The sequence below is a fragment of the Melanerpes formicivorus genome, unplaced genomic scaffold (genome assembly GCF_026170545.1).
Source record: "Melanerpes formicivorus ecotype bairdi unplaced genomic scaffold, bMelFor1.0.p_v2 SCAF_6, whole genome shotgun sequence".
NCBI lineage: Eukaryota > Metazoa > Chordata > Aves > Piciformes > Picidae > Melanerpes > Melanerpes formicivorus.
The window spans coordinates 25,686,819-25,705,435 of NW_027142358.1; the positions used below are offsets into that span (position 1 = coordinate 25,686,819).

Sequence of the window (18,617 nt, forward strand, 5' to 3'; positions counted from 1 at the left end):
CTTCCCACACTGCCCAGCCTTAGGAGGACCCAAGCTCAAACTTAAACTATTTCTGTAATGCTGCAATAGTTAGATCAGATTCTGCCCCAGAAAGAGTGATCTGAGCCCCAGCTCTCACACTGTCCCAAGCCTGTGTGCCTTCACACCACCCTGCCTGGCCTCCAGGAGTGTTTGGTGGCAGTCATTGATCCCAAGGTGGTGGGGGCCAGCCCAGATGCTCCAGGAGGGACATGTTTGCTGTCAAACAGGCACAGTGCTCAAGGTGTGGGTGAAGAGTGGCTCTTGCTGCCAGTCATAGCACCTGCTTTCCACTTGCCTGGCAGGGCATGCAGCAACAAGCCCCAGCATGTTCCAGGTTCTGGCTGCCAGACTATCCTCTCATCTATTTTCCTGTCCTCTCCTATTTTCAGAGATGAGACAGAGGCCATCAGCATGTGAGGACAGCCCAATCCATGCTGGGATCTTCACACTCAAATGCTATCAGCACCACTACCTATTCCCGAAGTTCCTTTGGATAAACCCAAGATGTTCACTTTGAGTGACTATGAATCCTTAACAAGGTCCATCTGTTCTCCAGTGAAACTTTCACTACCTCAACCAAGCCCAGTGGTCCAGGACATGAGGCACTTGCAACCTGAACTCGCATCCCAAAAATCAGGGGAACAGGTGCTGTCCAAACATCCCTGAGAGCTTTCTCAACTCCCCAGAGAACAGGATTGAGCCTCAGAGCACCACAGCCAGTTTTCCAAATGCCGAGCTCCCGGTTTAGCAGGAGTAGAGCATGGACATGTCAGGCACCTTGCAGGCTTCTTAAACAACTGCTGTGCTCCTCTGGTGACACAGTAAATTTTAATGACCGCGTTCATAGCCACAGCGAAGGGTGTAAAACCAAAACGCTGACACGACTTCAACTACAGCGACACAAATGTGCTGCTATAATATTTTAACAGTTCTTTTTTATACATAATGCATGATCCTTCTGCTCAAGTTGCCTCTCTACGTTCTTCCCCCCTGAAATAATTTACATTAATACATAATTTATTACAGCAACTTGTAAAGTAATTATGGGTTTCAATCAATTCTTCTCCTTTTTGGCAGATAAATTCTGTTTGGATCCAAACCCAAACATTTGTCTTCACACGGGTGTGCATACAATTCCCTTTTTCACATGTTGTTCAAGCTGAATTTCGGTCTCCTGGTGCCCATGCACAGGGGAAAAGCCAGTCTGCATTTCCCACTGCCCCACATCAACGTTCAAGAGATGATTATTTCTAAATGCGGAACAAATTTAATGGTTGTAATTAGCTGACGGCAGTGCTACAGAGCCTTCCTACTGCAGAAAGCAGATTAGAACACAATGCATGGAGCTCTGCTTCAATGGGAATTGAAGACAACAACTCCCAAGTCTGCCCCTGGAGAACAAACACATCAGCAGGCTGTGGGTTCCTTGTGCCAACAGCCTGCACGAGGCAGGGAAATTCCCCACCTTGGCAGTGAAACATGCCCTGCTCTTCAACGTGATCCTCTGGTGAGGTTTCCCTGCTTCATCTATGCCTTGTCAGCTTTCCCTCTGTGGCTATTCTTCTTTGTGCTTGAACATGCACAAAGATGCCACTCCATGCCATTGGCCTTTCCAAAAAATCCTCAAAATCACAGGAAATCCTGTGGTGTGCAAGCCCTGCAGGTGCTTTCAGGATGTAATCAAGGGGCTTCATTGCTCTCCTCTACCACCCATGCCGTGGGCGACAAGGTGTAGAATGACCGACTCCTTGATTTTTTGGGCAGGACTTCATCCTGTGAGTGGCTCATGCCCTGGACTGGGCTCATTTGATGAAGTGAAGGTTGCACATGAGGACATTGTTAAGAGTTTATGACCTGAATGTGTCTCTTCCAAATAGCAAGGCTGCAACTTCCCCAACACATACTTGGCCACCTGGGCACACACTTGCTGATATTCAGTTGGCTGTCCTCACCCTCAAAGGCAACCAGAAGGACCCAGTGCTAAGACACTCAGCCCTTTCTGTCTAAAAACCCAGAAAATTCAGCCAATGTCCCTCCATCCCCCAACATTGTACACAGAACTATGAGTCTTTGCCTCTCACTGACTGTGCTGCCCGTCCAAATGTCACTGTGTTTAATTATCTCAGTGCTTTCCACAACAGGGACTTGGCCCTTTGATCTGAAACACTCGCAGTTTTGCATTTGGTGCCACTATAACCATGGGATTTAAAATGTCAAGTATTGACACTGGAATAGTCTGCAATCATGGTCCAGGTTTGGAGACATCAAGAAGGACACTAGGGAATGAAGCCTAAAACTAAACCCAAGCCAACTGACGCCTTTGCACGCTGGCAAGACTGGCTTCTCTTGCCTGAGCATGACAAAGACCATTACAAGGAAAGCTGTGGTCCAGGAGGTGACCTTGCAAGGTTCCCTCAGAAAGAGGTTAATTTGGCAGCCAAAGAAGACCAGCACAGCACTAGGAAGACAGCTTTGTAAAAGCTCCTAAGGACAAGGGGCTTTTCAATTAGGTGTAGACTCCTCCTAGCCACTGAAGAGCCAGCCAGTCCCACAGCACAAGACAACACCATCTGATTGTGCTTCTTTGTTTCTCACTCATATTTGACAGGCAGGAGAAAAGGAATGGGCTGTCCCTAACTCTTCGGGACTTTGAAGCTTGTGACTTCCATTTGAAAAAATCCAAATGCTTTCCATCTTTACTGACCCCCCCCAATAACTGGAGTTATCAGAGAGCTTGGGAGATACCTCCTGTCAATGGATGTGCTTGGCTCCCATTAACGCTAACAAGAGTTGTGCCCATGAAGAAAAGGGGCAGCCTCTTTGTCTGTCAAGTATTAGCTTTCAGGGCAAGTAACTTGGCTCAAACTTGACCTACAATTTTAATTAGGCTTTGACACTTCATATAGTGACTGCCTTCCTCCTACAAAACCCAAAGAGCACAATGCAACGGCACATCCTCCAGTACTATCATTGTTTTCAGGACCGCTGGCCAAGCCACCAATCCCCCATCAATTTGGGTGGCTGATCAGCATATAAATTGATAGTGACTCCTGACATAAAAGGAATTAAACATGATATATCATGGTTATTGTCAACAGCAAAACCAGGACATTTTCCTTATTGTCTGAGGCCAGTCCAAATGCTTTGTGCCAAAAGTGGTAGAATATTTTAGTGGTAATACTTATATTTATCTATTACTTGCATCATGCAAACAGCCAAGAGTCATGGGCTGGGTACTCAAACACAATCTCAGATCCAAAATCCTTACAATCTCAACTCTATGAGTTACCCTAAAAATAAGCAGATATATTGAAGGGGAAGGGAAAGGAGATAAGCAAGTAACTCAGCAATGGCAACAGAGCAGGACAACCACCTTTAGGAAGGAAGGTGGCATAGGCAAGATGGCCACCACTAGTAGGTGGTGGGGCAGGTGCCCCTCTGTTCCTGCTGTGCAGGGTAAGTGGGTGGACGCTCACCCTAGGTCTGCAGGAGAGCAGAGAGAGATCCAACTACTCAGGGCATCTTCCTGCTCATTGCTCTAAGGAAGTGGGAGTGGAAGTGGAGTAAATATGGATGGAAGTGTCTGTTACTTACCCATCACGCCACAAGAGAAGAGGGTAGATCCTTGACTCATCTTTGGAGTGTGCTGCAAACAACCAGAAAAACTATTCACTTCTCGCAGACTCAACCAGGGGCACCAGAAACCACCCTGCCTCCAGCCTTGGCAAAGCCACATGGCACTTGGCAGAGAGGAGAGAGCCTCCAGCACCAAGATGGTCCTGTTTTGGCAGGACCCAAGGGCCAGATCCCATCACCTTCTCTCAAAGAAATCAAGTTTACTTAAATGCTGTGGAGAGCTGGTGGTGAGACTCGAGTTTGCAGATCATGAGTCCTGCAGCTAGCCCTGACCCATAGGAATAGTTGCGGTGAGGTCCCCAGCCCCAGGACACAAAACAACACAGAAACTAAACTGGGAGCTCCAGTTCAATGCTAATTCTGGACTAGGCAAGAAAGAGGTATCAGTGGTATCTGAGTCCATCCAAGGACATTAAGCCTTCTATCTAGGTATGAAGAGGCTACTGGGGTTTTCCTTAAACATATAGTGTGTTTCTAAGGCAAGATGCCCTCCCTCCAGTACTTCTAGGGAGTTCACATTCAAACTGTGCTGATTTACACTAAAAATAGGGAAAACCTCCACTGTATGGGTACAAAATAACCCTGTATGCTTTTTAAACTCTTTTTTTTCCCTAAGAATTTCCCTCTTTTCCAGCACTAAGAGACAACATCAGACTTCTAAAAATGGGCATGGACAGTTTTGTATACAATAAATCAATATGTCATCTGCAGCTAAATGCCATTTCAGCTATGCCTGCAAAAACATACTTTCAAACTAATTGTCCCTTTATTATCCCCCCAAATACCCATATTCAGCTTCTGAATATGGCAACACCATCCCATCTGACTGAGATGTGACATCAACTGAGGGAAGCACCAGCATGACCTTCATGTTCATCTCTGCTGCCATACCTGTGTTTTATTTGGCATTAGGCTACCACATTCACATCATCTTCTCTCCTGATCCATGTTTTACTTGTTGCCTCCTCACATCATCATCATCATCATTAACCAAATGCTGATGCCTGCCTGTACAGACCAATCCAACAAAAGGAACCCACTTCATATGCAGAATAGTGTAAATACTGAACTCAGAGGGATGTGGAGGCAGAAAACAAAGATGAGGTGTGGATGTGCTCAAGGTAAACAAGTATTGGTCACCTTCTTTGGAGCACACATCATGTTTCTAGGTGAAGTAAGGATATATTTATCTGTCAAGCCTACCTTATGAATCAGCAGACAGAATTAATTTGGAGACAGTGAGGACAAGCAGTGGTCTCCAAAAGCTGGCCAGAGTGGAGCAGTGATGGAAGTGGGACATACCCCAGAGAAGGCAGCAGCTGTCCCGTTACACATCTGCCAACCTCAGAGACTAGCTACTGCATGCAAATGCAGAATGGGGAGGAACATTTTTAGGTGACATATGTCCCATATTGAACATAATTACAAATTTGTAAGAGTTTTTCTGGGAACCAAACCACATGAGCCTCTTAGGTGTTGGTAGAATAGAATAGAATAAACCAGGTTGGAAGAGACCTTCAAGATCATCACGTCCAACCTATCACCCAACACCACCTAATCAACTAACCCATGTAAGGTGACAGTGTCCCACTGCTCAGACATTTGTTCCGTTTAGATTTTGCTTATTGGCCTTTCCTATGATAGCCAACAGAAGAATTCTTGCTTTCTTCAGTGGCTCAGTCTTCTTGTGAACATCTGCCATAATTTAACAGCCCAGACAATCCAGCAATTCAACTTGTGCAAGCAAGACTATCGTTGCACTATTGACACAGCCCAGGGCTGCAGGAGGCACTTGGCAAACACATGAGGGCAAAGTTTCGCATTCCAGCTCTGCATCTCCACTGCCTGCCATCAGGCAGCCTGGGTGCCCATTCCTTCCCCTGCCATCAGACAGCCTGGGTGCCTGTCCCTTCCCGTGCCATCAGGCAGCCTGGGTGCCCGTCCTTTCCCCTGCCATCAGACAGCCTGGGTGCCCGTCCCTTCCCCTGCCATCAGACAGCCTGGGTGCCCGTCCCTTCCCCTGCCATCAGACAGCCTGGTGCCCGTCCATTCCCCTGCCATCAGACAGCCTGGGTGCCCGTCCCTTCCCCTGCCATCAGACAGCCTGGGTGCCCGTCCCTTCCCATGCCATCAGACAGCCTGGGTGCCCGTCCTTTCCCCTGCCATCAGACAGCCTGGGTGCCTGTCCCTTCCCCTGCCATCAGGCAGCCTGGGTGCCTGTCCCTTCCCCTGCCATCAGACAGCCTGGGTGCCCGTCCCTTCCCGTGCCATCAGGCAGCCTGGGTGCCCATCCCTTCCCCTGCCATCAGACAGCCTGGGTGCCCGTCCCTTCCTGTAGCAGTAGAACAACACACTTCTCATCCACCTCTCTGCAGCAAGTTCCCCTCCACCTGCCCTACACAGCTCCTAGGCCATGGCTGGCATTGAATGCTCCGGCTCCCCCCTCGCCACCCCATCTGTGGAAGGTGTTGCCTTTACAGCAGGAGCCAACACTAAAGCAAGGATTTTCTTCTAATATATCAATAACCTTCCTCCCCAAACTGCACCCTTTTAAGGTAGGATTTAAAGCTGCTTCTGGCTTTCTGGTCTTCTCCTCCACCAGACAGTGCCAGGGCAGCCTGCCTTCACCTCAGCATGCCATGCTACCCGCCCAGGAAGCCCAGCTGGACAGTTTGTCATCCTCACATTTAGGCATTAATACAAGTTTTATTTCTCTTCTGCTCAAAACTCCCATTTATGGCTAATCCTGCCAGATGCTTCCTGCTGTGTTCCTGTACACCCTTATCTGAGACTCTCAGCAAACCCTGCAAGGAACAGATTTTCATTCTAATTTGTTCTCAGACTATGACCATGTCTTCTGGAGGACAGAGGAGTAAACATCAAACAGACTTGCTCTGGGCTTTTTTAGACATCTTTCCATCATCCCACATCTCCTCCTCTTGCTCCTGTTCCACATCCTTGCCTGCTCTGACACTGATCCCAGACAAGACACTGCCCCTCATTTGCTACTACAGTAGACACATGTGGCCCTTTCTCACTCCTTGCAGCAAGATTTAGTCTGTTTGCTGCCCTTGATTTGGGTTTTTATGTTGCAAGGTTGGATTTACATCTCTCCAGGTTGCCAGTGAGCCTGTTAAGTACCACAGCACTGCCCTTCGCCATCTCCCTCTTAATCCTGCTCCCTGCTTGCTCATCCTCCTATTAATGAGGAGCATCTGTTTGCTGTCAGTGAAGCAACTTCTCACTCGTGTTTTCCAGGGTGTTAGTTTTATCTTTTCCTGCTTTTTATTCCATTGAATGCTTACTGAAATTCACATATGCAAAACCCACAGCACTCCAATCGTTTCCTCATCACCTGCTCCTTGGATATTAATGGAGCTCAGCAGAAACCAGTGCTATAAACCATCTACAGTCCTGCAGCATAAAAATTTCAAGCAAAAGAGTTGTGAACAAGGACTTCACGAAGCTTACCAGCTCAGTCCCGCATGTTACAGAGTCAGCACCTTTGTTAATCCCAGTTCTGGTTAAGATCATCACCATGGTAATGCAATCCTGCCTTGGAGTCCATTGGGGTCCAGGTGAAGGGTACTGGCAGCCGTGGTCTGGTGAAGCTCCTCTTTCAATTCATGTTTCCCCAGGAAAGGCTTGGCCCCATCAGCTCCTAGGGGGATGTGCAGGAACCGCCTCTGAGCACAGAAAACTCCCTGTATGGAGAGAGAGAAACAGCTTGAAAGGACTTGCCCAGACAGATGGTGGGATGAAGGGTGGGTGCAGTGGCCAAGGGGCGAGCACTGTTCCAAAAACACTCCAACAGTGGCTAGCCCAGGAGACTACTTATTTTAGACTCTCCAGTAGTGTTGGTGTGCCTCTGTACCCATCAGTACAGAGGTCTTCCATGGCACTCACACGAGCTGTGGAAAGCATGTAAGATACACAAGGTGATCCAGAAGCACAGAAGTATAATAAATAACTAAATAAAATAAACCAATAACTGAAGGTTCCTCCGAATTCTCCTTGTGAAAAAGGGGACTATACTGAAGACAGCAAAGCTTTGAAAGAAGGACTTGTTAAAGCCTCCAGGTTGATCTCACAGAAACCCTTGCCCTCAGTACAACTGGGAGCAGATGTCCACCAGAAAAAGCTGCTCTGGCATCACTAAGGCTGTGAGATCCCACCCTAGTTACTCCTCATCCATGAGGAATCCTTTGGGGTTAAAAACAAGGCAAAGAGTTGCCTTCAAGGAAGGAGAAAGCTCCCTGCCCCAAAATCCTAAGTATCACACCATGCCTCTTGATCCTTACCTATTTCTTAGGTGGTTTTAAGTGGGAAAAGCTAAAAGCTGCACAACAAGGAGTGTGTATTAAAAAACAAACAGCAAGCCATGCTCATCTGGCACCAGACAGACTTGACCATGAGCTCTGCCTCACCTCCTGGCATCCTCACTGACAAACCTACTCCTGTGTAACAGCAGACAGATTGCAATTCAAATCTGATTATAGAAATCAGTGTTTTCCCCAAGCCACTCCTCTAATCCTGTTTCATTATTTTCTTGTCTTGCAATTAATGCAGACAACCAAACCCCCATCCATTATGACCCAAAGAGCATACACCACTGATCTTGTAACACACAATCAAAACCCAGCTGTGATATTTAGGGACAACACTTGAGAACGGGCTGCTAAGTATTAAACCTCACTATGAGCTGATAGGGCTTCTCTTCCCAACTAGTAAATCATCTTTTCTGTGTTTACTTGGATTAGGGCTTGGGATGGTGTTCTGAGTAGCTCACTTGAAGGCCAGCTGGCTGGTAAAGAAAAATCACCTTCTACTATTTTGTGAGGACAAAGTTCGTCCAGAGTGTCAAGCCAGGATTTGGAATCAATACATTTTACAAAGATTTACTGTTCTCAGGGGTACTTGGTGCAGTCTCCAGCTTCTTGGGGCACATTAGTGGTCTTATAATGTACAATTTACTGGTAATTTTACCACAAACCTCTGGGTAACCCAACCTCAAATGGAAACAGTCTAAGAGAAAAGCAAAGCATTTCAGACCACCACAATGAAACATATTTTGTGACCTCAGATCATGTATTTATACTGTAGTCTGGGTTCATGCAAGAAGAGGACAACACAAAGGAGAGTGAGGTGGCTGGAGGACCAGTTGACTAACACAGCCACATGCCCCCATAAACACAGGGCTGCAAAACCCTGAGTGATCCTGGAGGTAGTTCAGACACCTTGTTATAGCATATGGAACCCCAAAGTTATGCTCAGGAGGCTCCCCCAGCCCTCTGCTGGGGAAAGCTTGAGGACATCAAGCTGCTTTCCAGGAGCAAGCAGTTTTGCTGTATGGTCATTATTAAGCTGCAGAAGAGCTTTACATCTCTTCATTTTAATGGTCCTTACATTAAATATAGTGGTACACAGCGAAACCTAGAGGTCCTGTTCAGGAGGGGTGGCTGCTTACACCAGGTGCTGAACAAACACAAGGGCTGGAAGAAGGAACAGATGGGGACAAATGAAAGATCACAGAATCATTTTATTTGGAAAAGAGATCTTTAACATCCTCAAGTCCAACTGTTAACCCAGCACTGCCAAGATGTGTGGCAGTGAGAACCAAGTAACATGGAAACAGCGGTACAGGGGGAAAATAAGCAACATGGTGGCATGTTTGCTGCTGAAGCCTCTGCTGTTTTACAGCAAGATCTCCAACACCAGTGCAGGGCCCCAGCAGCACAACGTTGCAGTGGTGGCAGCTGCCAAGTCCTCATCTCCACTTACTTCTAATGAGTGCTCTCCCTGCAAGTTCAGCTACCATGGCTGAGCTGCAGACCGAGGAGAAGGAGCAGGGCAGTGGGTGCCCTCGATGATATCTGAGCTGGTTGCCAGAATACAGCTCTCATTCCCCATGGAAAAAAATCCCTTCCTGCCAAACTGGCAGGGCCAGCAACCTCCCAAAGAATCATTCTGGTTGGAAGAGACCTTTAAGATCATCGAGACCAACTGCTGACCTAGATAAGCATGTCCACCTGATCTAGTTGAACATGTCCCTGCTCACTACAAGAGACCTTTGAAGGTCCTTTCCAACTCACCCAACGACTGTGATTCTATGATTTTTATCTGCCACAATCTCTGTTGTCATTGATCCCAACACAGAGACAGGGATGCTTGCCATGGGGACAGACTGTGTTTGGGAGGACACTGGGGCCACTGCTGGCAGCACAGGATACAAAGATCAAAGAAGCATTGAGAACAGCATGAAAGCACTTGAGCAGAGTTCCTTGTTAACAGGCTATGATTTCTTCAGGAATAATTATCTTTCCCTAAGGTAATGGTTAAAGTTGCTGCAGCAGACTCCTACACACACCCAGGCATGTGGCAGTGTGCAAGTACAGGCAGATGCTCCTTGCACCACCCATCTCCCTGCTCCACTGCATCTCCTGCAATTAACACAACCCTAATGACAGCAAACCAGCAGTAAGCTGGCAGTTAACATCACCCAACATCAGGTCTGAGGCATGCTTGTAGGTCTGGGCTCTTTTATCTACTGCTTGGCTGGGTTTTGAAATCATCCCCACCAAGAAACTGCAATAAAAAGGAAAACTTCCCAGTGAAATGTGATCTTTGGCCCCCCATCCTGCTTCACCAGCCTCCTGACACATGGTGTGACTCTATGTGGTCCTCCTGCCCCGTCATGTCCTACAACAAGTGGGACAGAAACACTTAGGCAGATCTGGGATGTTCTCTTTATTGCCTCTGAGGAGGAAACTATGATGTATTTATAGACTGGAGGCTTTCACACACACATGCTAATAAAAAGATACTCCTCAGGGACCATTAATTATTTTAAGAAATGCATTTCCTCATTTGCAATCAGATAAAGGAACTATCTCCATCCCTCTGTCAAGGTTAAGTTTAGACTTGGACCATGGCCACTGGAATCAATGTAATCTCCTGAGCTGCATGGAGCACTCATGAGCAGCATTAGTACATGGAAACCACCAAGTTTTAGCAAGTTGTGCTTTTTCTGTAGGTATTCCTTCAAAATACAGAATAGAAGCCTCTGATCTTTGCAGTTGCAAAGGTGGAAAGAGGCTTCTCTCAGAGTTCTTTTCTGGGCAGTATCACAGCAACCAAATGCTGGGCTTGGCAAAAAATTGCACTGCACAAAGCGTAAGACAAATGATCCAACTTTCACCCACACACTTGAAAGGTAAGTCTGTGAAGACATGAGCTCTTTACATAGTACTTTACAAGCAAGGAGTATCTATAGCAAGGAACAAAGCCCAAGAACTGCTCACCATGGGCAAACAGCCCTTCCCTGCAGAAGTTCCATTCCCTGCATCACAACTGGTGCCACCACAGCAGACTCCAAGCACCTCATTCACCTGCTATACTGAAATGTATGGAAAAACACTCAGGATTTAGAAAACTCTCTGCTGGGTACTCTGCCAAGGCTGGAGAGTCTGAAGAGCAATCAGTATCATATACCCATACCTCTGACCCTCAGCACTACTCTTCATGAAGACAACTGAGGACCTGCATCACACTTGTTGTGGGGGCACCATCCTCTGTACAGCAACCATTCAATCACAGTCCAGCCCAAATAATCCATCTCCAGGTACACACACTGACAGAAAATCTATTTCCAAGCAGCAAGGGCACACAGGAATGTGGAGTCAGGGCCATATTTTGCTCACTGGTATACCCTGTGAGCAGCACAGTGGGACCACTCAGAGCATAGAAAACATCTGCCCTCATCCATTTTTTAGTGCTGTTCAAAGCCTTCAGTGACAAAGCCACAACCCCAACCCATGTAGGACCTTGCTCCCTACTCCACACCCCAGCACTGGTCCCTGAAGAAATACTCAGGCAGCCTTTATACTGCACAGAAAGTTCTCTTAAACACCTGCAAGAGGAAAAGGAAAGCATTCCTGACCTTGGCTTTCTGCATGGAACTGAGAGCTGCCTGTCCCTCTTTGGGTGGAGGATTTCCAGCCACTTCCAAATTCCTCCCAAACTCAGTGAAAGAAGAGGAAGGACAAACACTGAAGCCCATCCTTCATCTTCAGCATAGCTGCAGGCTTGGCTCCATTGCCACAGAAGTATCACAGAATCATTTTGGTTGGAAGAGACCTTTAAGATCATCAAGTCCAAATATTAACCCAGCACTGCTAAGCCACCACTAAACCACGTCCTTCAGCACCACATCTACAGGTCTTTTGAATCCCTCCACTTGACCACTTCCCTGGGCAGCCTGTTCAAATGCTTGACTACCCTTTTGGTGAAGCCCATCCACTGAAGATCAGCCTACTTCTCTACAGGTTCATTACAGTGGACAATCTGAGGTATTTTGGAAACAATTTTTTCAATGAACATCATTCCAAAATGCAACAGTGCAACCAAGCACACACTTTGGATCAGTAAAAAAACATTCCCATCACCACAATGCAAACTTTGGCTGTAAGCTCTGGAGAGCCAACATTGAGGCTACACAAAGGCACAAGGTGCTTTGGGAGGCAAGGCTGCAGCAAGGCAAGACTCCTGGCTCAGCCCATCTTCTGGCAGCCACTGCCCCAAGGTTTATCCCGGGGAAAGAGGGTTCAGTAACACTGGTGTACAAGTTGCAAATCCCACCAAAGGATCAATGAATATGACTGAGGACAGATACAGCAGTTCAATATAGAATCATAGAACTGTTTTGGTTGGAAAAGACCGCGAAGATCATCAAGTCCAACAATCGCCCTAACACCACCATGGCCATCAAACCATGTCAATGCATTTTTTTAACAACCCCAGCGATGGTGACTCCACCAAACATATATAAACAGCTCTCCCAGAGGAAAAGCAGCAAAAGCAGCTTGGCAATGGAAAACACCGACCTCACCTCCTCCAAGTGGAAAAATGACAGGCTGGGCAAAGAGCCGCCCTGATCACAGAGTTTATTTAACTGGGTTTAGATCCACACATCTGAAGAACCAAACCTAATCCCTCCAGGCCAAACTCTGAGAGTGTTTTTAAGGTTTAACCACCACCCTCCTCCTCTCACCAATTAAACAGAAATTGCCCTCCTGCCATGCAGATCCTGATTTCTCCATGCAGGCAGAGCCTGGGCACATGGCAGCCAGCCCAGTCCTCTCCCAACATTACAGGTGACTTACAAGAAATTGGAGGAAATAGCCAAAACTGGTTACCACAGTTGAAAATTGTGGGGTGTAAGGCTTTACCCAGAGCATCATGTCGCAATTTTAATCCACATTAAAAAACATGGCCCCCTCTCCATCCTTCCACTTCCCTTTGAGGGATCTGGGGCTACACTGAATCTCTTCACTGCACAGGCTGCTTTGGACAACACCACGAGGTACCTCAAATTTGTTGATTTATGCCACTATGAATTTGGAAACATCTCTGAAGTCTATCATCTGCAGGTAGCTAGGCGTGAGCTCATTTTCTCACTTGGGCAATAGTTTGCCTTCTGCAGCAGGGCTCAGAGGTGCTCAGCTCTGGGCAGCTTGCTCCCCTTGCTTTGGCACTCTTCTGCATGATTATCAGGTATTATTTATTGGGTAACAGCTTTCAACAAATACGAAAGATGCCACTCAAGGCAGTTGGAAATTACCAGCAAAAGAAAAGGAATGAAGAAATGCCCTTCTCTGCCTCCTGCTTGCAGCTAGACTAGGCTTTTCCAGGGCTAACAAGATAGTGTTAGTAAGTAAAACACTTGTCTACACTTAATATTTGTAACAGCTGGCATAGCAAAAGGGGAAAGCAATAATGGGTTGTGTTTAAGATGAGCATCACTCCATAGGCCTGCATGACTTTAATAATAATAATAATAAACAACCAGGTTGGAAGAGACCTTCAAGATCATCGTGTCCAACCCATCAACCAATCCAACCCACCTAAACAACTAAACCATGGCACCAAGCACCCCATTTAAGAACCAGATCACCTCATTGCTTACAACCAACAGCTCCAAGCAGGAATGAAGCTTCTCACCAATGCACTCCAGCACTCCTGCCAGCACAGGACAGCCTGAGCGGAGCCAACCTTTACAGCCACAGTAGCAAAACTCACAGCCGGAAGGAGCCCGCAGTTTACTACAATGGCACCCATCTCAAGAGGCTACAGTAGGAACTGAAAATATTATGTGCAGCCACCACAGATGCTCACCTGGCTTAAGGATGTCTGAGGTTAACCCTTACATCAGGAATAACAACAGCCCTTGCTATCAGTCCACAACCATAGGAGTGGCAGGGGAAGGACTCCCTTATACAAGAGTGATGGAACGAGACTGAAGGGACAGGGCAGGGGCAAAGGTACTTTGCCTCAGCATCTTAGCTATGAAGAAAATGGTGCTGGCAGTAACTTCGCCTTTTCCTCCCTGGCAACTGAAAAGGAAAAGAAGAAAGTAAAACCAGTCATTGCAAAACAGCAGCCAGCAGGCGAGAGGTGCTGGTTTCCAGCGGAGAGCTGCCAGTTAGATGTGCAAAGCACCTATACAGGATCCAACTCCCTTGCACAAAAACTCATGCATGGTAGTTAAAGAGAAGAGCTAATGTGGGGCTCAGTAACTCTTGGTTGCACAGCCAACCTGCACAGGTATTTTCACAAAGGAGCAGCATCAGAGCTTCAAAGGGATCTCTCCTCAGCTGGCCATGTGCAACTTGCAGGTGCACCCCCAGCATATCACCTGGCCGTGGAGGAATGCTGCAGCCAGCTTAGCCCAGACCTGCCATGGCAGAGCTCAGCTCCACAAGCCCAGCATCCTCTTTCCCCAGCAGGACTGGCCCCACAGAAGTCTTCCCAGCAGCTACATTGGCTTGGGGATAGACATTGCCAGTTGCACCACTTGGACCACATAGACATATCCCACAGGATATTAGTCCCAGCTACCATAGAAAAGTCACATTCTCTTTAAGTAAACCTGTGATCATTGCCTAATCTGCTCACTAGGGGACTGCTGCTAATTTTGAGTCTATTTCCAAGGAATATTGGAAATATTGAACAAAAGGTGGCCTCTGGGGAAGCAGAGCTGAAGCAGCAGCAGCAATCCAGCCAGCTGGTCTAATAAACCATCTTACCTTTCTGATTTTGCCTTTTTTCCTCAATTGTGAGATTTATTACAAGAATTTGCAATGGTCTGTGAGATACTGTGAGTATTGGCCATGCTCCCAAAAGCTGAGGAACTGCTGAATTAAGGATTGCTTTGGCTGCTTAAGCTCAACAACTAGAGATGCTGAACAAGCCAGCAGAGCCCAGGTTTACTTTTAATTACCGCTTGGAGCGTGCTGCTCTAGTAAACAGACACAAATACCAATTCCTGTTCCTTCCTTATATTCTTTTCCCATATATAATCCAAACTGTCCGAGACAGAGACAGTAAACACACCCCCATCATGCCATTTTTACAGACTCACTCATCAAGCATAAACAATTTCAAACAGCACACAAACCCATCTTAATACCTACCTCTATGACACGATGTTCATCTGGTTACAAGCAGATCACAGAATGGTTTGGGTTGGAGAGGACCTTAAAGATAATCTAGTTCCAACCTTCCTGCCACAGGCAGGGACACCTTCCACCAGCCAGGCTTCTCAAGGCCCCATCCAACCTGACCTTGAACACTTCCAGGGAGGCATCATCCACCACCTCCCTGGGCAACCTGTTTCAGTGTCTCTCCACACTCACTGTAAAGAATTTCTTCCTAATATCCAGTCTAAATCTCCCTCTTCCAGTTTAAATCTATTCCCTCTTGTCCTATCACTACAAGCCCTTGTAGAATGTCCCTCCCCAGCTCTCCTATAGCCCTCTTCAGATACTGGAAGGCTACTGTAAGGTCTCCCCTGAGCCTTCTCTTCTTCATGCTGAACAGCCCCAACTCTTTCAGCCTGTCTCCATAAGGAAGGTGCTGCAGCCCTCTGATCATCCTTATGGCCTCCTCTGGACCTGATCCAACAGATATTAATGATCTGAGGGTTAGAGGGGCTTCTTGGCCAAGCACTGCATGGACCAAGCACAGGCAAGATCTAGGACATCTTGTAGTGTAATGGAGGAAAGCTCATCAAGTGCCAGAACACCATCAGCACTCTCGGAGCAGATTTGGATGCTGCTCGTTTGGATTTCTCCCTTTTTCAAGGCTGAGCTGGAGAATCAGTAGAAACCAATGGTCCCTAAAGAAATGTCTGAATGTAAGCAGGGAAATACTGGGTGTATGCTGAGACTGCCAGACTTCACATCACCCCCTACCACTTCTTTATGGATAAATACCTTAAGATGGCAGAACCCTCATGCGAAGCCAAGCAGAATGATTCCTTAGAACCTTCCAGAAACTGAAATTATCTACCTGAACTAGGCAGGCAAAATTTAAAGAGTTTCAGAAGCTTTCAGTGGATGGTCTCTGTGCCAACAGAGAGTACCACAGGTGCCTGCCATCGTCTGCAAACCCTGTTTGCATTAGACCAAAGTACTTCAACTCTTTGGCAATCTCTGAGATTCATTCCTCAGCTGAGAAATAGCTTTCAAAGAGCTCTTTGGCTCCTGAAAGATGAACTTAGAGCCTTTATTAATCCTAGCAACTGAAAGGTACATTTCTCTGCTGTTTGTCCATTTGTTGCCATCAACATTGGCAAGAGGAAGCCATGGCGGCAGCATGGCCATGGAGAGAGGAAAGGAGTCCTCTGGGGCTGGGAAGCCTTTGCCCGTGCTGCCACCTTCATCTCTCTGGTACACCAACAAGAAATATCCAAGCCCTGCATTTTCCATAAATCTCTTGAACGAACGAGGAGCCAAACGTCTGTGAGTTGTCTGAATTAGTGTGAATTTGGCAGACTGAACAGCAAACTTGTATCGCCCTGCAGCTTTCAAATTTCTTGTTTTCCTCAGGTTCATTAAATACATAACAATCTGTTACCAGAAGACAGTGCCTACGTGCACAGGCTGCCAAGAAGCCAGCTTTGATGGCTCTGCTGGAGATGGGGGAATGTGTAAGGAGGGGAGGGGGGCTCTTCCTAATACAGCAGGGCAAAGAGAGTACAGGTTGCACCCACTATGCAGTCTCCAGTAACTGCCTGCTGAACATTAAGACTATTTTTAATGCAAAAAAATGGTGCATCCAAAGTTGGAAAGTGATTTTGGGAAGATTTGAGGGGAACAGATCTTAAGAGTGTGGGACAAGCAGGAAAAGATGCCTTTGAAATTGAAGGATGCCATGGAGCATCACCCCAAATGGGGTGACCATGCTGCATCCAGATGGAGAAACCAGGCTCTGTGAGGGCTATTCATACCTGTGAACTCCTCCACACTTCTGGGTATCAGGGATTTCCCACTGCTGCTGGGCAAAGCCTGGCAGCACAGGGCCTGGGCACGCAGCAACGGCATTGCCAACACCAAGCCATGGGCAAAACAATCTGATGCTGTGAACAGCACTGGAGGCTTCACCTTCCCTCAAAGCAAGTCTTTGGCTAGGAGGAAGAAGTCAAAGCAAACACCCACTCACCATGTTTACTCATTGAAATCAGAGCCAAGACAGCCCCGAAACGCGCCCAACAGCATTTCCACAGAATCATTCATGGAGAGTTTGGACTTGGGTTTCACATGGTAGTTTGAATATCACAGGGGGACGCTGTTGAGGCTGGAATAATATAGAATCTGTTGCTATAACACACTCTCAGCTCCTGCAAGGTGTCAGAAGCACGTAGAGTCCATACATCCTGCAGGTTTGCCTCCTTTGGGGGTTTTCCAAGGGCTGGGCTGTGAAACGTTTCCCCCTGTGCTGCTGCAAGCCCGAGTCCAGCTCCCGTGAGCTGGATTTTGTTACCCCAAAGCACTGAGCTGCCCCTCCCAGATGGAGAAGTAATGCCCACAGAGGACAATTTTCCTGGCATTAGGATGATTTATCCCCTGGGGATGCCCAATTCTCCTGTGGCTGGACCAGGTCAGGATGAGCCCCACTGTAGCTTGAAAGCCAGAAAAGCCCAGATTTCACAGCTTGTCTCGGAGACAAGAAGGGAAAAAAAAGGAAGTGGAAATGAAAACAGTCCATGCTTTTATTTGGGCTGGCAGAAACACCATGCTGCCCAGCCTTCCTTGAGCTCATTTATGAGAGTGTGAACATGCAGTAAAGGGGAAAAAAATTATAGAAATTTGCATTTTCCACTCCGTATCTGGATACTCTCCATATACTGCTCTCCCTCCCACCCCACAGGTGAAAATCAGGAGGGGAAACAGATTCCTTGGTGCTATGGAAATGGGAAGCCCAAGGACAGAGAGGACGGTCCCAGCACCAGCACAGTGTGAACCATGAAGCCCCTACACAAAAGGGCATCCCGAGGAGAACCAACCTGAATGCTGGAACTCATCTTGGTTCCAAAGCTGGCAGCAGGCTATCGGGAAGGGAATCATGCCAGGTATTTTGTCGGTGCACAGACATGAATGATTGCTCAGTACAAACAGGGTAGCAAAAACATCCACCTTCAGCACATGGGAAAATGTGTATCAACTTGACACATTAATGTGTGACGGAATTAATCCTTGAGTTTGTAAATCACTGTGAAGTCCCTAAAATAACAACACCACCTTAAAATGCATTCAACTATGAGCTAAACATCAGGGGCTGTTAGAAAACAAGACACAGAAGGTTTTTTTATAGACATTAAGGACAAGAAGCTCCACTGACAGTCTTACTCTGGAGTCAGAAAGATGAATCACGATGCAGGAAAGGGAGAGGTGGTCAATATGTGCTTTAACACAGAAGAAAGCAAAATGATGGAGTCACGTTTGTCAAGAGTAACCTGAAATGATTTTCAACAGCAGGCACTAAATACAGATGGAACACTGTGTCCAGTTTTGGGCTCCCCAGTTCAAGAAAGACAAAGAACTGCTGGAGAGAATCCAACAGAGAGCCACAAGGATGATTAGGGGACTTGAACATCTTCCCTATGAAGAGAGACTGAGATC

At 47.0% G+C, this 18,617-nt stretch overlaps 1 protein-coding gene across 1 annotated transcript in view; it reads right to left on the reverse strand.

Annotated features, from left to right (window-relative positions):
- Positions 1–18,617, reverse strand: part of FAM53B (family with sequence similarity 53 member B) — a 52,135-nt gene that overhangs the window by 25,202 nt on the left and 8,316 nt on the right. Inside the window, exons 2-3 of the mRNA XM_068140177.1 lie at positions 7,129–7,361; positions 3,616–3,667 (exon numbers count right to left, since the gene is read on the reverse strand). Coding sequence (XP_067996278.1) covers positions 3,616–3,667; positions 7,129–7,197 — 121 coding nt within the window. The 5' untranslated portion in view covers positions 7,198–7,361. The remainder of the gene's footprint in view (positions 1–3,615; positions 3,668–7,128; positions 7,362–18,617) is intronic.